Source organism: Poromitra crassiceps (assembly GCF_964638095.1).
Source record: "Poromitra crassiceps genome assembly, chromosome: 8".
In the NCBI taxonomy this organism is placed as follows: Eukaryota; Metazoa; Chordata; class Actinopteri; order Beryciformes; family Melamphaidae; genus Poromitra; species Poromitra crassiceps.
Window position 1 is genome coordinate 52905095 of NC_139629.1, and position 24513 is coordinate 52929607.

At 44.1% G+C, this 24513-nt stretch overlaps 1 protein-coding gene and 1 pseudogene across 2 annotated transcripts in view; both read right to left on the bottom strand.

Annotated features, from left to right (window-relative positions):
* Window positions 1-16345, bottom strand: part of cxxc1a (CXXC finger protein 1a) — a 43456-nt gene extending 27111 nt beyond the window's left edge. Inside the window, exons 1-5 of the mRNA XM_083641004.1 lie at window positions 16221-16345; window positions 14226-14341; window positions 13938-14038; window positions 7367-7500; window positions 4096-4257 (exon numbers count right to left, since the gene is read on the bottom strand). Of these exons, the coding sequence (XP_083497130.1) occupies window positions 4096-4257; window positions 7367-7500; window positions 13938-14038; window positions 14226-14341; window positions 16221-16223 (516 nt within the window). The 5' untranslated portion in view covers window positions 16224-16345. The remainder of the gene's footprint in view (window positions 1-4095; window positions 4258-7366; window positions 7501-13937; window positions 14039-14225; window positions 14342-16220) is intronic.
* A 2222-nt stretch (window positions 16346-18567) lies between these two features.
* Window positions 18568-22716, bottom strand: LOC310780805 (tubby-related protein 3 pseudogene; annotated as a pseudogene). Its single transcript has 2 exons — window positions 20905-22716; window positions 18568-18576 (listed from the first exon to the last, which is right to left on the bottom strand). The product of its transcript is annotated as a tubby-related protein 3 pseudogene (transcript).
* Between the last annotated feature and the right edge of the window lie 1797 nt (window positions 22717-24513).

Genomic DNA, 24513 nt, shown 5'->3' on the forward strand with positions numbered 1-24513 from the left:
TACGCCCTGTAAATTTGATACTGTATCCAAGCGTATGATTTGTTAAGTTAGTTAATTAAAAACGTGTATTTTCTCTATTTGTTTCCTATTTCTATTGTTCTATTTCTCTAGCCTATTTGAATATTGAAATATATGTTTCCACATTCCCATCATTCCGACTCACAAGCACATGAACACACCGACGTCGGAAGAATGACATGCCAACTCGGAAGATCGAACCATCCAAGGAGCACATGGATGCAGCAGTATGTGTGTACTGTATGTGTGTGTGTGTGTGTGTGTGTGTGTGTGTGTGTGTGTGTGTGTGTGTGTGTGTGTGTGTGTGTATATGTATGTATGTATATATTTCCATCTAGATTTCGTAAAATGCCTATAAAAATAATTTTACTTGGCCAAACCAAGCGATTCAGCTATATTTATAATTAGGAGAGACCATAGAACATTTCCCTCTGGCCAAAAATAAAACATAAAACGGATTAAAAAACCTTGTGTGTGTGTGGGTATGGTGTGGCGATCTGCCGTTTCCACAAACATCGCTTCCTTCATTCATCTCTCTCCCACACCCCCACTACGTATTTCTCAATGGAGACGTACATCCCTTGACACACCTGTCCATCCAATCACAAATCGTCATTCACCTCACCTGTTTTCATCCGACCCACTCCCTTCCAAATAACTACGGCGCAGCCTAAAACTTAGATGGCGACGACTCACCACAAGCAGGGAAGGAGCAAAGCGCGTCCTGCAGTGACCGCCCTGTTTAAAATATCCTTGCGCTGAGTAAAGTCCATGTAGAAGCGTCGTAGCCGCTTGTCCTACCACCAACACGGGATCCTCTCATGCCGAGGGAAAAGCCTATTCACAACTGCACCGGCTTCTCAACTACTGACTGGAGAGATAGTGGCCACGTGACGCAGACTGAGGTAACTCCAGCTTTGCTGGAGATTGTCTATTTTGGGAAGAAGCGTTTTCTGGGGGGGATTTCATGTCTGTATTTTGAACTATTTTGACTTTACTTTTGATCATAAAAAGATTCTGGAGTGGAATAACTTTTTGTTGGGGATTTGAACTATTTTTGCTGAGCTGAACTGAAATGCATGGGAACTGAACGGTCAATAGTACAGCTGGTCATTGAATATACACTCTTTGTTGTGTGGTGATGATGGTTGTGTTTCAATTGCATTCATTCTGTCTTCATGGTTGCTTGCTGCTTACATTATTATTCTGATTTTCCTGGGTTCATGACATTTACCATTTACATGGTTTAAGTACATGAGACGAAGGAGGAGCGCGGCCTGGATTAACCCACAGAGCCTTAGCCCTCCATGCCTGTTAATTTTGTTTTTAGGCCATATGTTTTTACGTTCTTGATCCTGTGTTATTTATTACCCTTGGATGTGGTATTTTATGATGTACTTGGTTGTCCTTGCTTTTTGAAATGTTTCAGATCTATAGCCCTGTTTTTATGTTTCCTTTATATGTACTGTAATTTATGTTGATTGTAACCTGGCTTGTAATTGCTGCCTTCTTGGCCAGATCACATTCGCAAAAGAGATCTTGTATCTCAAATGTCTTATCTGGTTAAATAAAGGTTTAAAAAAAAAAAAAAAAAGCACCGAAGGGTTGATCATGGGCATGATCAACCCTTCCGCGGGCAACGTTGCAGACAGAGTAGGAAGGCTGATCCGTGAGCGGCTGCTTCCGGGACGCGGGTCGGGGTCTTAATCGGCCTCGGCTGGGTCTACTGGGCGAGGGTGTATGATGTTCGATAGACCCGAAACACCCTACGACCCCAGTCAACATCACTGATGACGCGTCCCGGCGCATGCTGAAGTATGTATTTATGTAACCATATTTTATGAATCCTTTGTGGGAGGTTTTGACTCTGACTGACTTGACTTGGTCTAACCTTAAAGTCGAGCTGAACCCAAAAATGACTTATTTTCTTTTAGTTCAAATACCTGGGTATGCAGTGCACCTATTTAATAATGTATGCAAAGAAAATCACAACAATCTAATTTCTTTAGTTTTTCACACTTTTTCACATCAAAAGTTCATTTTTCAAGATTTCATTGATAACAGTAATGTACAGTTTGCTCACGTCACCCTGTACTATCAAATTTCTACCCTATTTCAACCAATCATATCATGACATGCAGTTAAATCAATCAATCAAATCTTCATTTCAGGATAATTTTCTCTTCCAAATGAAGTAGAAAATGGCGCCTAGTGCCTGTCATCTGGTAGAATTCCTATCCCATAAACTAACTAACTACTAACTTGGCCAGTTGTTAGAAATATGAACAAAAAACAAAAACTATAATCTCTAAGAATGCAAAGAAATGTAACTGGCTTGTTAAAACGCGCATTCCAGGGATATCGTATCGTTACAGCAGCGATAATGGCGCGCGCATCCGAGAGCTTGGTTGTCAGGGGTCGCACTTTGGAGATTCCAGGCCGACGTGCTGCACTCTCCACTCGGCAACACAAAGGCTCTTCCCGAGGGGAGCGCCACAACACACTGAATCCCACTCGATTTGGAGGCGGAACACGCCAGGATTGGCCAAAGCCCAATCCAGTCCCCAGAATTGTCAAATAAAATCATCGACATGATACTATGACCCGCCTCTCAACCTGTCATCTTAGACAAACTATGTTTTCAGTCTGAAACGGACTCATATGCATGTGACGAACGTAAAGAAATATTATCAGGCCTGAACCTGACTAGCACCCTGACACTGAGTCAAACCGCTACTGTGTGTGTGTGTGTGTGTGTGTGTGTGTGTGTGTGTGTGTGTGTGTGTGTGTGTGTGTGTGTGTGTGTGTGTGTGTGTGTGTGTGTGTGTGTGTGTGTGTGTGTGTGTGTGTGTGTGTGTGTGTGTGTGTGTCTGGCCCGAATGAAATGTTTTATGGTTTCTCCTGAACATAGCTATTTTTATAAGCATTTTATGAAATGTAGATGGAAAAAATGGCAGCTGAAATCCCTGGGTTCATATGCTAATGCAGAGGAGGGTTCGTAATGCAGAAGAGGGTGTGACTTTGGCTCTCTATACAAACTGTGACTGGTATATTCTATATACAGTGTGTATGGCTATATATAATGTGTATATTGTCGCTGTCTGATGAAAACCACTTAACTCAATTTTCTATGATTTTTACTTATTACTATAGATAGAATATATCCATTCTCCTCTATCTACTGGTAGGTTTTGATGTCTAAATGACCAATGAAAACACATTTTATTGGGTAATCTATTTAACACGTATCACCATTGGATGTTAGAGCTGCCAATCACACCGTGTATGTGAGGGCAGACACTCCATCTGACCCCTTACAGGCATGAGGAATTACCCGGAAAAGCCGGCGCTGTTGAGCAGGTCCAAACGCCACTGTGTATTTAAGGTTTAGTATTGTTAGTTTCTGACGTCCTCTGACGTAAATAGATCAATAAAATGTTTTCGAATTGTCCCTGGGCTGCAACCTCATTTAAACTGTGGAGATCAGAGTGGTTTCTGATGAGAATAATGTTGGCGTTAGTTAGAGGCTCTGTTGCCCCGAGACGCTGCCTCTAACTCGCTCGCTGCTGGAGGACCTGCCTGGAGGTATATGTATATATACGTATATATATGTATATATATGTATATATATGTATATATATGTATATATATACATATATATATGTATATATATGTATATATACGTCTGCTTCAGACATGCTGGAGGACCTGCCTGGAGGTATATGTATATATATGTATATATATACGTCTGCTTCAGACGGCGGGAGGCTTGTGGAGCTGCGCACCCCGGAAGAAGTGCATCAAACTCAGAGTGATAATCCTCTAACATCATTTGAGCTTATTCAGGTAAGATATTAATAATGTAATGACACATTCAGCGAGAAACTGTCTATAATGAAGACATGTGCCAACTTTGACGACGTGATGTTCAGTATTTAAAGAGCCCAGCGTTTTTTTTTATTTCCTGAAATGTTGCCGTTTTGGAGATGCGTGGTTGTCATCAGACAGCGACAATATGTATATAGTGTGTGTATGACTATGTGTATAATGTGTATAATAAGCGCGTTGTGGTCTGACCCTGGCTCGGACTTGGCACTGCCTCAGTCGACACTTCTGTCGGATCTTGTTGGGTCCTCCAAACTTCTTCATGTCTTTACAGAAGTCACACACAGCGCAGTCCTCTGTCCGCAGGCAGGCGACGCACTCCCCACACATCCGAGCCGAGCGCTTTATTTGCTGCTGTATACAAACAGATTCAGTCAGGGTTCAGACACATTTTGCATTCCAAAGTACCAGAATTTTTCCAGACCTTGGTTTGTTTTGAAGATCTTGTCTGGTGTTCAATATGATTTAGGCAAATAGACATCTTGCCCCTGCTAGCTAGGTCATATCACTGTAGGCATGAAGATTGTTCTTCACAGCCACAAATATCAGAATATGTGAGATGATTGGCAGGGTTCCGGGATATCCAACGTTCGAAACTTTCCATGGGAATTAGGGGAATGTATGGGAACTAGATTTTCAGGCCGCTGTGCGGCCTTCTGCTACTATGTTGTGTGTGTAAGGTCTGTAGCCGCTTTCACACCGGCATTGAAAGTGGTAAATGTTACAGAATATGTAATCCGCATCTCCGATGTGAAAGTGATGAAAGCGGAGTCGTGGATAATTGTGTTACGCCTTTCGTTCCGCCAGTGGACCGAGTCACAGCGGCGGATCGGGCTCCATCCCACCTCCACCTGAAAGGGTAGGAGCGGCGACACAGAACGGTGCGAATGGTCAGCTCATTAATTATTTTTTTTTACAGAGAAACCACCTCACACAGCAAGAAAGGCATAAGTAGAAAAAAAGTAGCCTATACAATCATGACTGCAACAGGGGCGCCAGGAGGAATGCTCCGAGCCTACACTATGAGTAAGTAGGTTAGGCTATTTATGCTCAAACGATGTTAACATTAGTAGGCAAAATTAACGGATATAATAATAAGCTTCAGAGGACGTCTCAGGCGTGCATCTGTCTGTGGCGAGTCGGTCTGAGGATATTCCCTCTATTTGTCTCTCCTCAAAACAATCCCAATTGGGGAAACCAGCTCCAGAACTGCAATCTGTCTAGCTTGTTTTTGTCACTTACAAAAACTAATAACGTTATAGTATTCATGTGCATTTATAGCCTATAGCCTACTATTCTCCAGACGACAAGTAACGTTATGCAGACTGCAGCTGTTTGACACACGGGCACTTTCAGAACGGACGCTAATTAGGCTACTTCATGGGAATAATTTGCTTTACAAAAAACTGGAACTGAAAGAGAAGAATTAGCCTTGTACCTAATACATGATGGTGCCTCTGTGATCCATAAAGTCGATCAGATGAATATTGAAAACCTTGTTACCATGCTGCATGTGGACAACACTTTCTGCGTTGTGGGTATATTAAGGGGAACTCTCATCAGACTCATCTTTTATTCTTTGATGTTCTTAATGACCAGTTGCACGTTTAGAGCTGCTGGTGTACATCGGCGATGTTTAGTTGTTGAATGAATTTGTTCATCATACAGTAGCCTAGGCTACAAAAACAATACAGTAGCCTAGGCTACACTAACCTATGAAAATATTCATTTAGGCTACTAGGAGGAACTGGGTGGAAATGCCTCTCCTCACCTCATTTCAATCCGGGAGGGGTGGATGTAACGTGAAAGCGCACCCCGGGGCGGAAATATGGTGGGGCTGCTTGGCTCTGTGTGAAAATAATTTCTGTGGCAAGGCTGCCGGCGTTGTGGGCCTTCTGAATGGCAATATTGGGTGATCTCTGTGTGAAAGTGGTTTGTGTGTGTTCTGGGCGGTTCCCAGCAGCGCACCCACTTCTTGTGTTGCCAGTAGGTGGCGCTATGCCGAATTGCAAGAGATTTGACAGTGTACTATGTTGGGTTCCCAGCAGCGCACTCCCCAAGTTTGAAGACGATCGGATGAATGGTTCTTGAGATAAACCACTTTCTGTGTTGCCAGTAGGTGGTGCAATACCGAATTGCACGAAATTTGCCACTGAACTCCGTCAGGTCCCCCTAAGCGCACTCCCCGAGTTTGAAGTCGATCCGATGAATGGTTGTCAAGATAAACCACTTTTTGTTTGCCAGGAGATGGCGCTATGCCCAATAGCACAAGATTCGACACTGCACTCTGTCAGGTCCCCCTAAGAGCACTCCCCAAGTTTGAAGTAGATCGGACAAACGGTTCTCGAGATAAACCCCATCTTGTGTTTGCCAGTAGGTGGCACTATGCCGAGTCTGTGTGTGGGGGGGTGGGGTGGGGGGTGTCTGTGTGTGTGAGAGGGGCGGCGTGGTATCGGTCGACCGGCGTCTGCAGCCCGATGTCACTTTCGTGACACAAAACGTGACGCAAATCGTGACACACACCGCCCGCGACCGACCCGTCCACCGAGCCAATTTTATTATAGGATTAATGGGAATAAACTGGAAATTTTGGGGTAATTTATACTAACTGTATTTATCTTGTCATATACAGACATAATATAAACTTTTTTGTCATAAACAGACATGCATGCAGCCATGCAAACATTTCTAATACAACATGTTTTACTTAATCTATTGGTATGGCTGTACCCAATGTCATTCTTTCACATTTGAAGATTCTATTGATGTTTTCGATTGAAGCTTCGAATGTCTGCCGTGACATCATAAAATACTGTTTTGACGTGCTCAATTTAAATTAAGTGATCGGTAGGGATGGGACTTTATATATTTATGTCGTATATGACAAGTTAAATACAGTTTGAATATTGGGAACAAGCAAAACAATTGTACACATTTCCAAAATTCCCAAGCTTAATTTCCCATGGAAAGTTTCCGGAAAGTTACCTGACATTTTCCGCCAACCCTTGCAAGCCTAGTTCCCATACTTTCCATTTTAAAACTCAATATCTTTCCAGGTAGATCCTATGTTCTTGATTGGATCTGATTTTGGTGCAGAACCTATGTTCTTGACTGCACGTAATTTTGGTGCAGAGTCAGACCCTATGTTCTTGATTGGATGTGATTTTGGTGCAGAACCTATGTTCTTGACTGGATGTAATTTTGCTACCCTTGTGTGATTTTGCTACCCTTGTTTATTATCCCTTTTATGACTTATTCTGCTGTTCTTACGGTTTACGTTTTTATATTACTGTTTTATTAGCATTGTTGTTGTTGTTACTTTTTACTTTGGTTTTTATTGTAAAGCACTTTGAGCTACATTCTATATTATGAAAGGTGCTATACAAAAAGTTTATTATTATTATTATGATGATGATTATTATTATTAAATACCTCGGTATACCGTAATACTGCCCAAGCCTACCTGGGAGCTCTGCCTCCTGTCCATCATGGGGTGGGGGGCAGAGCCTGCATCTCCGTCCTCTAGCTCCACCTCCTTCTCATCCTTCTCCTTAGTCTTCTTGGGCCGATATTTGATCTCCAGAGACGCATCCTTCCCTGCAGAGCACAGAGACCCATTCAGACCCAATCTGTGAGACCCATTCAGACCCATGCTGTCGAGCACAGAGAGACCCATTCTAGGGGTGACAAAATGTATTGTTTTTAAGATGCATCTCGATGCGGATATGGAATCGAATCAAAGACAGATGAATCGTTGAATCGTTTAAAATTGATGTTGCCATTCAGATTTTAAAGCACTTTCTAAATAAAAAAGGGGTTGATATTTATCTGACTACTTGTATTAATTGATGAAAAAGTAGCCATGTGCAGTAATAATATAGAAAATTGAGGATTGGATACTTGGAGCTGCGATACTTTGAACTGTAGCAAGATGCGATACATGCATCATGATGCATCGTGGAATCGAATCGAATCATTGACAGATTAATCATAACCAAATCGAATTGTGAGCTCAGTGAAGATTCACAGCTCTAACCCATTCAGTCCTCCCAGCGAGCATTTTTAGGTTGAAAAGACGTTTAAAAAACGTTTAGGGTAAACGTTGAAAAAACGTCCAAGAAAGGTTCAAGAGTGAACGTTTTTTCACCGACTATTTGCAGACGTTGATTAAATGTTCACATTTAGACCATATTTCACCAAGATCTTAAATTAAAAATTCAGCACCACTCACGGGATTCGAACCACGTTCTCCCACAGAATGAGCTATACTTTTACTTGTATTACATGGGGAGCCGGGCACATATATACTCTATCTACTCTATCTCGCACACAACTTGTCGACTACACGATTGTAGGCTCAACGATCGGGAGGACAGGTTATTTTATGTGATGTGTGCAAGACTATAATATTATGTAACAGACTAAAATTACGTTGTGTGTGTGTGCATCTATAGTCTGTAGGCTTCAGAGGTTAACTTCATTTAACACCAGAAACTCACCTCATATACAGTCTGTTACAATAACATAGCGTGCCCAGAGCACCTCGTTCTGCACTTGGTGCAGACCGGTGCAGACTTGCTTTGGTCTAGTCAGTCACAGCTAGCTAGCGACTAAGTAGGCTACTTGTGCATGCGCATTGCTGCAGGAACTAAATTCATTATTTTATAGTATTGCCTAAACTATTAACCATATGTGTCCTGGAAGCTTTTTGCTGGCACCACATAGCCTATACTGTATATAGTCCCATATTTATATTTCATGTGACGTAAAATGCGTTGAAATGTAGTTTTCGTGTAGACCAGATTTAAACTCCGTTACACAATAAATTGGACAAATGCCAATTCACACACTATCAATATTGTCTCTATTTCAAGCTACAACAAAGCTTTTAACAATATGATTAACCAAATTGTGTTTTTTGACACGTTGACGTTGTAACAGCATTTTAGCCGGTTGAAAAGAGGGTGAAATTAGGTCTTAGACGTTCAAACCCAGATTTCAACTAAAAATCAACGTTGAAAAAACGTTTTGTGCTCGCTGGGCTACGGCATGGCACAGCATGGTGGCTCAGTGGTTAGCACTGTTGCCTCACAGCAAGAAGGTCCCGGGTTCGAACCCCGGGTCCTTTCTGTGTAGAGTTTGCATGTTCTCTCCGTGTTCGTGTAGGTTTCCTCCGGGGGCTCTGGTTTCCTCCCACCACCAAAAGACATGTATGTTAGGGTTAAGACTCCAGTCAGTAGCCCTGACCAAGGCAATGGCAAAAGAACTGGAGTTGGTCCCCGGGCGCTGCACTGCAGCTGCCCACTGCTCCTAGTTCTAGGAAGGTTCCTAGTAGAGGACGGGTCAAATGCAGTTCCCAATGGGGAAAAATAAAGGATAACTTAACTTAAGCTGTCGAGCAGTGACACATTGTGGACAGAAACATCTGGCAGATTCAAAACACCCCTAACTTGGTTTAGAATGCTGACAGTTTTCATAATAAAACTTTAATTTTGTAAGGTCCCAGGCCTCTCTAGCTTATAAAAATAACATGGCTGCAATAGAGAACTGGCCTCCATTTTCAGCCACAGGGGGGCCCCGAGAGTTAAATTGCCAGGAGTACCTTGCCGCCAAAACATTAGAGCCCTGACATTGGCAGCCCAGTAGTAGTGCCTAAACACTGGTAAGGCCAGCCCTCCTTCAGACTTAGGTTTTTGCAAGTGAATTTTAAAAATTATATGGTAGACAGAATTATGGAGTCCAGTTCTTTGAAAAAAGCCGACATAAGAAAGATGGGAAGATTTTGATATAGATAGAGGAACCGGGGAAGTGAAACCATCTTAACTGAATTTATGCGGCCAATCATGGATAAAGGCAGGATTTTCCAGTTTTCTATACATTAAGTCTTAGAACAAAATCACCAAAATTCTATTTAAATATTAGTTTAGGATCTCTGGGTATGGTCAAGCCAAGATAGGTGAGGCGGTCCTTTTCCAATATGAATGGGAGATTTTCCCAGTAAAGACTCTTTGTCCAGTTAATTGTGTATCCAGACAGCTTACCGAAGGAAGTGATTCATTCTAGGAGAGGGGGATACATTTTTCTGAATTATGTAAGTATAATATTACATCGTCTGCCTACAAACTGATACGTCTCAATACCTCCGATCTCCAGGCCTCCAAGGCTTGGGTGACTACATATTTTTAGGGCAAGGGGCTCGAGCACAACGGCGAAGAGGGCCGGTGAGAGACCTGCTGGACCGAGTGAACTCACTCATTAACTCAAATCAACTCTCAATAACTGTCAAACTATTCATCATTCATCTAGTTTGACAGTTATTGAGAGTTGATTTGAGTTAATGAGTTATTAATTTGAGTTAGTGTGGACCAGTGATGTCACTGGTCCACACTTCAACACTCAATAACTGTCAAATTAAATGACAGACTTCAAAACCGTTTACAGTTTTCTGATATACTACTGATGTTCTAATGATACAAAGCTGGTTGAAAATGGGCGGAGTGTTCCTTTAACTCATTGAGTGCCAGCCACTTTTGGAGAACGGACGCTCCCAGTGCCAGAGTTTCAGAGCGTTTTCAGTGATTTCTCGAGGCCCACAGAATATTGTGTGATATTACTATGTAAACACCGAACACGTACAAAGAACGAGGAGACTCTCTTCTATCATCTGCAAAAAAAAGTTTATTGATCCCATTTTCCATTCTTTAGTTATGAGCCGGAGAAGATAGGCTGTTTTGAGCAAAAAGACACTTTTCAAATTAGAAGCTGAGTTATTCCGCCTTTTGTGAAATGCAGCATTTCAAGCACATTCACTGAGTCTGAAGATAATATAATAATATGCTCCGTTTGTGTGCGCCGGGCGGCTCCCAGCGCAACAAGGAAATGCCAACCCGGACTGCAGGGAAAGGTTTGGCCCTTCGGCGTCGGGTGCTGCCTTTCTGGCGGCTAATCGTGTGAAGAAACTATGCAGACAGACAGACAGAGGCAGAGGAGCTCAGTTGTGTGCGCGGATTGACTGCGGTTCGCAGACAACCTCAGCTGCAGACAGAGCAATCTATATGGCTCTGGCTGCAGCATGCATCGGTTTCTCTTTGATCACGGCTTTTTCCTCCTGTTTTCCGGACCTTTCTGTAATCTGGAGAGCACTGTCGCCACCTACTGGGTCGGTAAAATAGGTTATAGACCTCCAATAGCTACAATATTTGTACAGGAGATGTATCGGGCATTGATCCACGTCCCACCGTCAAAAAACGCAATTGACGACAATCGTCGTCTTTGGCACTCTACGTTAGTATTCGAATTGACGACAACTGTCGTCATTGGCACTCAATGAGTTAAGTTAGTCGTAACTTTGAGTTCTACATCGGACGTAGCGTTACACCTAGGCGTACGCCCAGCTGGTGCACTCGGCTGATCTTGTCACAAGTCCGAGTCGAGTTTCGAGTCATTTTCGTCCAAGTCCGAGTCGAGTTTCAAGTATTTACCTTCCAAGTCCGAGTCGAGTCGGAAGTCGTCAAATTTGCGACTCGAGTCCGAGTCCCTATGACTCGAGTCCAATTGTCTGTGTGGACTAGCATACTGTATATGAGCTTTACCCAGGATATTAATGATTCGCCAAACCCGAATCTGTGCAGTGACTCAAACATATAAGGCCACTCAACCTGATCTGATGTGAGTGATGAAATCGCTGCACTACTGGTCTTAGTATGGTCTGCATATAAGTAAGTAAGTAAGTAAAACTTTATTTATATAGCACCCTTCCCAGCACTAATGCACAGAGTGCTTTACACATTAAAGCAGCAACACAGAAATATAAGTGCAGGAATAATACAGAAAAAGGCAAAAACATAAAAAACATACACAGAGCATGAACAGGTAAAAACAATGGCTAAGAATGACTAAAAAGCCTGTGTAAACAGGTGAGTCTTTAATAGTTTTTTTACTTTTTTTAACAAGGGCTTTTTTTTCTGCCCCTGTGAAATATGTTTCGGGGGCATTTTGGATCATTTCCAGGGCACTTTTTATCAAATGTTGGGAAATACCTCATCCAAGCATATTTTCTTTCTAAAAGTTATTAAACAATCACAGTTTAAAACCTTAATTTGCATAACATTGTCTGGCATGTTATGTAATGTACTTGGCAAAAACCTTTCAAATAACATTCCCTTTGGCAAAAGACAAAAAACACAATATCAACAGTAGTCTCTTTGACTGCTTTTTTTAGGCCCTGGGCAGAGCGGGAGAGGGTCAGCAACTGTTTGTGTTTCTAGTCACGACTCAGCGGGTGGTGTGTTATTTTTTCCCCACGTTCTTAAGTTAGCTAGTGAAATAGCTGGCCAGCTAACTTGCGCTGTCTGTCTTAAAAAAATTAAAATAAACAATAACAGCCGCCCTTGGAGCAGATTCTGCCTCTCCAGCAGAACCTCTGCAGCTCCGTTGTGATCCGTTGTGATCCGTTGTGACGTAAAACGCGTCACAACGGGGCGCTTTGCCAGAGCAGGAAATGGGAGATCTCCGTGAGCAAAACACAGAGAGAGAAGGTAAACATGCATAATAAATAATCAAAAGCATGTGCTTATATTACAGAGATTATTAATGATACACAGTGAGTTGATTGCCGGTAAAGCCATCCTTTAACGTTATGTACATACAACCGGAGCACACATCATATTAGGATTATCAACATGTGGAATGTGTTTGTTAGTATAACGTTAGTCACTTATGTAAACTAGTCACCTTTAGGTGACAGTCACCTTTTTCATCCTAAAATAGGAGGATTTCTGAGTGGTTTTATCTCTGGACTGGGGTCAGACGATCAGCTCAGAGAGCAGAGGGAAATCCGCTAACGTTATGCTGAGCTCACCTGAATAAATTCTTTATTTTGTGCCAAATAATAATAATATTCGCACGTCGGACTCAGAGCAGTTGAGGAGCAGATGAGGAGCGTTTTGTCAGGAGAAGCCTGGAAGGAAGTTTACTATGAGCCGCGGAGCGCATCGGTGCTGAGCTGAGAGTGCTTTCAACTCTGTGAGTAGCCTACAACATGTTTGTTCCTCAGTGGGATCGCCACAGCCTAGAACACAGCCTAGAACACAGCCTAGAACACAGCCTAGAACACAGCCTAGAACGCCTAGAACACAGCCTAGAACACGCACAACACTACCAGAGTTTTTCTTTTTTTTGTCTGAACAAAGTTTTCAGGGCCAAGCACCTCTGGAAGCCATTTCTCCAAGAAGGATTCTGCGTCCTTGCCTTCAACATGTTCCGGGAGACCGACAACACGGAGATTGGATTTCCTGCTGCGGTTTTCGAGGTCATCGCACTTCTCGGTGAGCGCTGTAATCACCTTCTGCATTTTGCTTCGCTGCCAGAAAATATTAATCCATAGTTACGTGAAACGTAATTTTCGGAATAAATCCCCACACCGAGTTACTTCCTTGTTTGCCTGTAAACAGCGCTTCTGCTGTAGACCTACACAGCGCATGCGCTGTATGCCACGCATGCCTTAAAAAAGATAATTTCTCCACATTTTGGATTCATATTTCATCGCATGGTGAGTACCTGAAGCTCAAAGAGCTTTTTGTCCCTGTTAGATGTGTTTTTTTGGTGATTTTGACCGACTGTAGCATTTTCTCCATTCTATGGCGATACCAACTAACTTGACGACTGTAGCTCACTGTACACTGTGTGGAGAGTGACTTTGAAGACACTGTGTATCTTGGTTATGTATGGAGGATTATGGCAAAACTCCCGAAAAGTTGGCGTATCCCTTTAAACAAGTGTTAACCAAGACACAGCGGAGGAATCACTGAATCTGTTTCCACTGCACTTAGTCACATTTACCTTTTATCCATATGCCAACTTCCTGCCAACTGCCAACCTCCTCCCCCAAGCGTAAAAACTTTTTCGCGATATTTAAAAACAATCCTGGAATTGTCTGCATTTCCACTCAGGTTTTTTATGCTCAAATTGAAAATGTGCATGTCTGACCGGTCTCACTGTATGACCCGTCTTACTGTCTAACCTGTCTCACTCACCTCGGCAGGACAGACAGTACCAGACTCTGATGGACTTCGCTGCTTTCTCTGACACTCCAATACAATCTCCATGAAACCACTCAGTGCAGCTGTCACACCCTCTGGAGAGGGAGCGAGAGAGAGAGAGAGACAGACAGACAGACAGACAGACATAAGGGTTAGCCGTGTTACTGTAGCTAGCTCTTTCATTTCAATTGGAAATGTGAACAAAATGTAAAAAAAAAAGACAGAGAGACAGACAGACAGACAGAGAGACAGACAGACAGACAGACAGACAGACAGGTTTACATCATGAAGCAGTTGATGTCTGGTTTCCGGCAGACGCAGTAAACAGGAGCGTTGGGCGTTTCCATGGTAACATCTCCTCCTTCCTCCTCCTCCACCAGACGGGGCAGAGCCTCCTCCTGACACACACACACGCACACACGCAATTCAGAATGTAAAGGTACTACTGTATTATGTAAGAATCAGAAATTCCTTCACATTACTGACACCGGTGGCCGTTAGGGTAACTGCAGTCAACAGCCTGTTGCTCGCACTCCGTCCGTCAGCGCAAGAGAGGAGCGGCCCAGGACGTACAGGAGATTATTTGTTTTCCTTGTTTGTTCTTTTTTCATTCTATTTTACTGTTGATTTTCTTTTCTTTGTCTATTTGCTTTCTTGTTTCTGTTGTATTGTATGCTTTGTATGGATTATGGATGGACATTTTAATAAATGGTAAATGGCCTGCATTTATACAGTGCTTTTATCCAAAGCACTTTACAGTCAGTAGGTACATTCACCCATTCATACACCGATGGCGGGAAGGCTACCACGCAGGGTGCTGGCACACCCATCAGGAGCAATTTGGGGTTCAGTGTCTTGCACAAGGACACTTCGACATGCAGACTGGAGGAGCCGGGAATCGAACCACCGACCTCTTTTATCCAAAGCGATTAGTGGACGACCTGCTCTACCTCCTGAGCTACAGCCACCCTTAACTTGATTAACTTTCGATAACCAAAATTTTATTGTGGATTTGATTAACGATCGAAGAGAACACTTTTTCCAGTGCCAACATGCTGACACAAAAATAATAAACAGTATAAATACAACATGTATATGACTCAAATCAAACCTACAAAAACAGTTTAGTAGCCTAACTATTCAAGATAGAGTGAAGGAGGGCAAGAAAGAGAGAAAGAGAGAGACAAAAGAAGAACAAGGAGAGAATAAAGACAGAAGACTGAGACTTGGATGGCCCCCGTGGCGGCGACGTCTCATTCGAATGTCTGCCCCATCAACTTTCGATGGTACTTTGTGTGCCTACCATGGTGACAACGGGTAACGGCGGGGAATCAGGGTTCGATTCCGGAGAGGGAGCCTGAGAAATGGCTACCACATCCAAGGAAGGCAGCAGGCGCGCAAATTACCCACTCCCGACCCGGGGAGGTAGTGACGAAGAATAACAATACAGGACTCTTTCGAGGCCCTGTAATTGGAATGAGTACACTTTGGATCCATTGGAGGGCAAGGTGATGCAATACAACAGGGCTATTCAACTGGCTGAGTTCTAAAAAATAAAAAAATAAAGAAAATACAATTAAACCTGATTTACTTATTACATCCGACTGGTTGTTTTTCAGATGTGATCTAGCTAAAGTCATCAGGGGTTAGGGTTAGGGTTGGGTTAGGGTAACACTAACCCTAACACTAACCCAACCCTACTGCAGTGACCGGTTTGTTTACCAAAATGCTGCTTGGCTGATCCCTCATATTATAGAAAACTGGATAATTTAATTGAATGTCTTCTTCACACAGCAGCTCTTAGGCATGATGATGAAAAAGATCGTTTTTGCCGCTCCAATTTGCTGCTTTCCGAGCAGTTCTCTGCACTCCGATCTAAAAACAACAACAGGAAAACAACTGACTGGGGCAGCCAACCCCGACGCCACCGTTGCGTAGCAACAACAGACCGGAAGTAACTCCAGAGTGACCTTACGAATGCTCGGTATCAATCATTGATATAGCAATAGTTACACTAGACTAGAGGGGGTTTAGAAGTGGGTATACTCATACATGTGAGTTTTAAGACAGACAGACAAACAGACATGCACGCACGCACGGACACAGACACGCACACACACACACACACACACACACACACACACACACACACACACACACACACACACACACACACTCTCTCTCTTTCTCCCCCTCCCTCCCTCCCTCCCTCCCTCCCCCCTCTCTCTCTCTCTCTCTCTCTCTGCACATCGACTCTATCTTCATATTTCTACTCACCATCCCGCAGCAGAGCACGCGCCAGCTCACACCTGATTAATCCACATAACGTCACAGATCAGCTGTTTGATTTAGCTGATTTCTGGATCAAAAATTTGCAAGCACCGTCTCAATCTGAAGAAATGTCTTTGTTTCCGCTCCGACTCTGCCTGCTCAAGTGAGTGAGCGCAGCACGATCATTTGGATTTCCGGTCAGACTTTTTCGAAATAAAACCTTCCATTCAATCTCCACCTCGATTAACCTCGAGTAGACTACGATATAAACACGTAGATAGTAACCTCGTTCCCGATTTGAATGTGCGTCTGTGTGGGCGCCACAGCTCCCATACAACTCACTGCAGTGAAGTGCTTCGATCTGTCCTCCCGATGTAAACCATGCCTTGGACGTCCGGTTTGCCTTCAAAATAAAAGCGGGATAAAGTTCGGTTTTTACAATAAAGATGAAAATAGTAATCTAAATATGAGACTCAACAAGGTCACTAAGAGGAACCTATGGTTTAATGTTTGAATGAAAACGACCAGCAGAAAAAAAGGATAGGCTACTTGTTTTTCCAATGCTTTCAACACTAATCTATCATCATCATCATCATCCTCTCTGTTTGTTTGTTTGTTTCTCTGTCTGTCTGTCCCACTGATGACATCATCAGTGATGTCATAAATCCCGATGACATCATCAGTGATGTCATAAATCCCACTGATGACATCAGTGATGTCATAAATCCCACTGATGACATCAGTGATGTCATAAATCCCACTGATGACATCATCGTCAGTGATGTCATAAATGCACTCACACACACCAAGTCCCAGTGATGACGTCATAGAAGAGAGCAAGCTCTTGGCAGGGAAACAGTGGTTGGATGGATCCAGAAGAGGGTGGTAGGTAGCCTAATGCAACATTGAGGACACCAACTGCCATAAAACACCAAAAAGAAGAAAAGACTGAGGAGAGGGAGGAGAGAGAGAGGGGGAGAGAGACAGAGGGAGAGAGGAGACGGAGGGAGAGAGAGGAGAGGCAGAGAGAGGGGGGAGAGACTGAGGGAGAGAGTGGGGGAGAGAGACTGAGACTTGTGGTAATAGGGCAGGCAAGGCCAGACAGCAGCCAAGCTGCGGGCAAGGCCGCACAGCGGCCGAGCTGCGAATGCGCATTGTAGGACAGGCGAGGCCGCGTAGCGGCCAAGGTAGCGAGCCCACGCAGCGGGCGAGCCTAGGAATCGAATGCACTTAGCGTGCGAGATGCCTAGTCTATCACAATTGAGTAAGGGTGTCTGTCTGTCTGTTGTCCCAGTGATGATGTCATCAGTGATGTCATAGATTGTGACATCTTCAGGCATTGTGACATCATCAGTGATGTCATAGGAGGTTGTGAACATAGATATATATAAAGGCTAGATAGCTTACCCGCGCTGCCGGCCAATGGAGAGCGACGTCGTCGCATGGCGGCCATCTTGCTACAGGGAGCTACTAGGAGTTATGAGCATCTGTTGTTGGGTTAGTATGGCAACATCATATGATCATAACTCCTAGGGAAATGGATGAAACTGCATGAAACTTTGTGCCTGGCATAGATGCTTCGGTTTAATTTTGGTGTAATTTGGAGCTCATCAAAAAAATAGTGTTTTTAGTGTTTTTTTTTTTTTTTGGTCTATCTCGGGAACGGAATATGCTTGTAATAAACCAAACCGTTTGTAAATCCGTCAAGATTTCAGCGAGTTATGAGTATTTTTGTCTGTGCAGGTCACCAGCTACCATAGAACGTACCAGAAAGGCACTGTAGCAAGATGACGGCCGTTCAACGACGCTGCTGACTCCGCCTTAAGCCATCTAGCCTTTATATATATATGGTTGTGAAGTCATCAGTGATGTCATAAAAGCGGTTGTGACATCATCAGTGATGTTATAAGAGTCCCACTGATGATATCATCAGTGATGTCATAAGAGCAAATTCAAGTCCCAGGGGCAGACACTGAAAGAAGTGGGAGTCTGGCTTCAGACCTATGCTTCAGACCCCCGTCTTCACCCATGGACAGCTGTATATTGCCAGCTATAGGACAGGTGATCCAGCATCCCTGAAGTATGCCATCAAGGAGCAGCCAGGGCGAGGCCGCGTAGTCGGCAAGCTGCAGGGCCAGCTCGGCGAGCCTAGGAATCGAGTGTGCTTAGCGTGCGAGATAGGCTAAATTTGGGCAAGTGTAAAAAAAAATGGCTTAAATGGTAGATTCATAGGATACTTCTTTATTTAATGGGAAACCTTATTTCTTTATTTAATCTGAAACTTGTTTATAAGGCATAAGACAAGCAATGTAGGATGTGTGCAGAAAACATTTGACCCCTACATTAGCCTTGATCATGGCCTCTTGGAAGACATCAACAGAATATCAAGTATAGGTGATACACATGATGGAAAATGGAAGGTTTTGGTCTTGTGAAAAGTATAGTATTTCTGCAGATATGGACTCTAGGAAGTAGATGATTCCCAGGATGCAAAATGGACCATCCAAGCTGATTTGTCCATACATGCGCATGCTAATCAATAATCAGTGTTATGCCTCCTATATATCCCTTTTGCTTCCATGTCTTTCACACACACACACGCACACGCACACGCACACGCACACGCACACACACACACACACACACACACACACACACACACACACACACACACACACACACTCACACTGATCATGTATCCATAGAGTTACTCACACTGACCCAATCTGAGGCTGTTTGTACTTCGCTCCATTATACAGTAGCGCTGAAACGCAAATGTATGATTAGATATAGAACTTTATACTACTTGTTCATATTAACTGCAAGTGTAACAAGTTAATCTACCTGTAAAGCACTTTGATCGGCCTGTGTCGTTGTAAATGTGCTCTATAAATAAAGTTGACTTGACTTGACTTGACTAATCTAGTTCGCTTATGAATTTAACCAAAACACCACCATTTCTTGGTTTTGTGTGTGAATCTTACTTGAGTGGTCTGTTGTTGTTGCGTGTAAACGCACCCACGCTAGTGACGTCGCTTTGTGCGCATGCGCGCAGGCTCAGCTCCAGAAACACAGTCGTATGGGAAGATGGCAACGAGACCAGCTGTGTCGGCGATATCTCCACCTGAGTAACGCTATTATGTATTGCTTATTGTTTATTTTGTAGCAGTCTTGTGGAGAACGCTTATTATTTATTGTTTTGTTTATTTTGTAATACAGTAAAGAGCTTGAGACCCAGTAGCCTACTGCAGTGCTGCCTCCTGACTCGTGAATGTTGCAACACACATCCATGAACACAACGCAGAGGAAAAACACACGGGTTACATTAGTACTTTGTTTATACTTTATTCGAACATTATTACATTACAATGTAATGTAATGTAATGTAATGTAATAATGTAATGAACATTGTCTTTTGTTTGTTTATTGGAACATAAATGTTCCAATACACAAATATTGGTTCTGGCTGTTTTGGGGTTTCTCCAAATTTTAGTTAAATAAAGCCTTAATTGCCTTTCATTCGGTGTAAAGATTACTGTGAAATTCAAACGCTACAAAGCAGAAACAGTCGACATAAAGAGGTGTATTCACTCAATCTTTGGAATACAAAAATAATTTTGACATCACCAGAAAGCTTACATTCTTCTCACCCCCCCCCCCCCCCCCCCCCCGCCCCCATCTTTGTCACAGGCGCCGGCGCACACACACACACGCACACGCACACGCACACGCACACACACACACACACACACACACACACACACACACACACACACACACACACACACACACACACACACACACACACACACACACACACACACACACACACTCAATTAAGTGACGCTGTGAAATGTGTTCTCCGCATTTCTCCCATCCTGGCTGGTCTTTCCTCCTCTGGGCAGGCCAGGAGCGGTCGGCAGATTTTTTTCCTCACAGCGCCCGGGGGCCAACTTCCTCTCAGCCGTCACTGGTCAGCCAATGAATCTAGGCTACTGTATGTTTTTCATGGGGGGTTCTTAGATGGGGGAGCACCCCACCCTCAGCGCCCAGTGTCCCAGGTGGGAATCGAACCCAGGACCTTCTTGCTGTGAGGCGAGCACTACCACTGCACAGTGTACAAAGCTCAAAACGTGTTTTGGGGTCAACGTGACTGATTTTGATATTGAATAAATTAATGTAATCATGAAATAATGTATTTGAGATTTACAATATTTGTGACATTATTTGTGTAATGGCAACTGTCCAGTTTGCAGAAGTGAGGTAATCATGTGTCTAGGGGGATTCTAAGTCCCCCCCCCCCCCCGCTTACAACTTGCTGCTGCATGCTTGAAAAATGAAACACGCGTGCAGCGTGGCTTCAGCATGCAGCACGCGTGCAGCGTGGCTTCAGCATGGTGAGGCAAGGCACTGCAGCACGCGTGCAGCGTGGCTTCAGCATGGTGAGGCAAGGCACTGCAGCACGAGTGCAGCGTGGCTTCAGCATGGCGAGGCAAGGCACTGCAGCACGCGTGCAGCGTGGCTTCAGCATGGCGAGGCAAGGCACTGCGGCTGGTGTGATCGGTCTCGCCTGTTAACAAGGACGCTGAAATGAAACTGCCTCCACGCTGTGTTGCTTCAGCGTTGCTTCAGCATAGGATTGGCCTATGGTGTGTTCGGCCCCTAAGATGCGTTTCACCTCTACCTTTACCTTTAAAGCCACCTTGTTGTTGAGGCTTGACAGGCCAATGGCGAAGGCTTGAAGAGCACACATGGGATAGTTATAGTCCAAGGTGAAGATGTCTTTTGCCACTCTGCCAAACTGCATGACGATATAGTCAGGGTCATTGTCGTTAACAATCTGAAAGTTCTTGTCTGAGGCTATAGTAACTCGACCATGGAATTCCAGCTTATTCATCTTCCAATCATCATCCCACACGGGGACCTTGTTGTGCAGCTCGATCAGGTTGTCCAGTGAGTGCTTCTCCCACTTACTCAGCAGGCTGTCCTGCTCGTTGCGGGGCCATGCTGGAACTCTCTCGAAGTTCATGTTCACGCCAGGGATGATGACAGTCATCTTTCGTTGAATACAGTCGTCTTCGTAGCGATCTTTGTAGCAGATGGCGGCCAATTCCTGCCGTGTTTTGCTTTCTTCCAGGTGGAGAGGGAAGACAAGGTTTTTGCAGGGATCGAGGCCGTTGTCGTACAACGTGAATTTGGTGCCCATCAGGTTGGATCTCAGTTTACCCATGAAGCTCTCGCCCTCCTGCGACAGATCAGTGGTGTCCAATGAAAAAAGGTAGTTGGTCGTCAGGCTCTTCTTCTTTCTTCCTGCCAGCAGAAATACCCTCCTGCCGCCTTCTCTCTCCATGTACATGGAGTAGGTGGGTATGACCTTCTTGTCCCGGGTGATGCAGCACTTGACACCGTGTTGAGTGGGACGTAACATAAACTCCTTCAGGTTGCCCACGTCAATTAGAGAGCTGTCCCCTGTGGGTGACCCAGTTAACAGCTCTATATTGAACTTGTCACTGGTGGCGGAGGTGGGCCTGGTGTTCTCCGGGTTAGGGGACAGAGAATGTGCCCGCTCTTCTTCCACATCTTCCTCATCCTCACTGCCTTTATCAGACTTCATACTGCCAGACAGACCTTGTCTATGTAGCAACTCACAGATGTCCGTCTTGGGCTCAACAACATGGAACTGGGGTTGGGACTGAAGTCGGGACTGGGAATGATTCACCGAGAGTATATGGATATTCGTACCCAGATCAGGAGCGTTTACTGTACCCAAGAAAGCTGCTGGGCCATCAACACCGTCTGGGTTGGGCTGGACCACCAGAGACTCCTCGCACTTTCTCCGTTGCTTCTGTTTGAGCAGCGCCCTCTGTTTTTTCAGCTTCTGCTGCATAAGACTGCCACTGTCATCATCTTTGAGGCAACTTTCAGTTGAGTTAGATGAGAATTTGGCAGAACTGGAGCGTCTGTTCGACCAGTGACTGTAGACGGGCAGAGATCCGATTCGGGAGCTCACCCCGGTGGGCGACCCAGTTACCAGCTCATTGTGCCAATCCCTTTTAGTCTCAACAGCAGGTAACTGGGGCTGGGACCGAGGTCGAGACTGGGAATGATTCACTGAGAGTATTTGGATTTTCGTACACAGATCAGGGGCGTTTCCTGTACCCAAGAAAGATGCCGGGCCATCAACAGCATCAATAAGGACATCGCTAGTCACGATGAGCCGCGGCCTGGAGCACCGGGCCCGGGCTACTGGGTTGGGCTGGATCATCAACGGCTCCTGGCGCTTTCTCCGCTGCTTCTGTTCAAACAGTGCCCTCTGTTTTTCCAGCTTCTGCTGCATAAGAGTGCCGCTGTCATCATCTTCGAGGCCACGTACTGTTGAGTTGGGGGTTAGGGTTAGGGTTGAGGGTACTGTTGAGTTGGATGAGAAGTTGGCAGAACTAGAGGGTCTGTGTGACCAGCGACTGTAGACGGGCAGAGAGCCTCCATTCTTTAAAGTGTCCATAGATGCAACTTTGGGAATGGTAGTCTAGGACTCAGCTATCTACAGTATCCATATGGTATAGTTCCTATCACCATCTAGGTCCTATTTATACCACCAGCAGGGGAGATTTATGACATCACTGATGATGTCACAATGGGTAAGTAGAAAGAGTTGCAAGGTGCACTGTTGCTTCGATCGCATGAGATATGTCATCAATGAGTGATCACTGATGATGTCACTGTGCGTTTGTAGAGAAGGATTTATGACACCTCTGATGATGTCACAATGGCTCATTGTGTAAGTGATTTGTGACAGACACTGATGATGTCATATGACATTGTGCCATCGTGCCATTATCAGTGCCTTTACTAGTGGCCTGGCCACCCGGACGAGCCATCTAGAACTGTATGACATCATCAGTGATTTATGACCTCATGGGCCAAGTACAGAACCTTGAGGGACACCATGGATGACTGTGGAGGGGGCAGAGGAGTGATTGTGGAGGGAAATGAAATAAGAGCGGTTGGAGAGGTGGAGCCAACTGAGTGCGGTGCCTTCGATACCAAGAGCTTTGAGTCTGGACAGAAAGCGTTTATAACTGCTTGTCGTCGGACCTATTGCAAATAGTTAATAGCTCCCTTTTGACCGGCACTTTTCCTGAGTCCCTTAAAACTGCAGTTATTAAACCCCTACCAAAAAAGGGTAGCCTTGATGCATCGGTAATCAGTAACTACAGACCAATATCTAATCTCCCCTTTATAGGCAAAATAATTGAAAAGGTTGTTTACCTACAACTCAATAGATTCCTAACCTCAAATGATCTCCTAGATAAACTCCAATCAGGCTTTCGCCCCATCACAGCACAGAAACCGCGCTTACTAAAGTCATAAATGACATTACAATGAACTCAGACTCAGGCAAAAATTTGATTCTAGTGCTATTGGATCTTAGCGCTGCATTTGACACTGTTGACCCCTCAATATTATTGGACAGGCTGGAAAACTGGGTTAGGCTATCGGGTACGGTCCTCCAGTGGTTCAGGTCCTATCTTCAAGACAGGAAGTACTTCGTCTCCATTGGCAATTACACATCTGACCTAACTAGGATGACCTGTGGGGTGCCTCAAGGATCCATTATGGGGCCCGTTCTCTTCAACCTTTATATGCTCCCTCTAGGCCTAATTATGCAAAAAAACAAAGTAGCCTATCATAACTACGTAGACGACACTCAGTTGTATATAACTCTTTCCTCAGCTGACTATGCTCCCATAGAATCATTGTGCCAGTGCATTGATCAAATAAATAACTGGATGCGCCAGAATTTCCTACAGCTAAACAAAGACAAAACAGAGGTGACCGTGTTTGGTCCCAAAGAACAAAGGCTTAAAATCACTGCACGTCTTGAGTCTCGATCCCTGAAGCCTAAGGATCAAGTCAAAAATCTTGGCGTTATTATTGATTCTGATCTCAACTTTAACTCCCACATTAAGTCAATCAGAAAATCTGCTTTTTATCATCTTAAAAATATAGCAAGAATTAGGGGATACATGTCCAGACAGGATCTAGAAAAACTAATTCACGCCTTCATCTATAGTAGGTTAGACTACTGCAATAGCCTTTTCTCTGCTCTCTCCAAAAAAGAACTTAGGCAACTTCAGCTCATTCAGAATGCTGCTGCTAGAGTTCTAACGAAGACTAAGAAAGCTAATCATATCTCTCCAGTTCTTACACTGAATCAGAATCAGAATCAGATATCATTTATTCGCCATTATGTTATGTAACATATAGGAACTTGTTTTGGCATTAAGGTGCATTAATC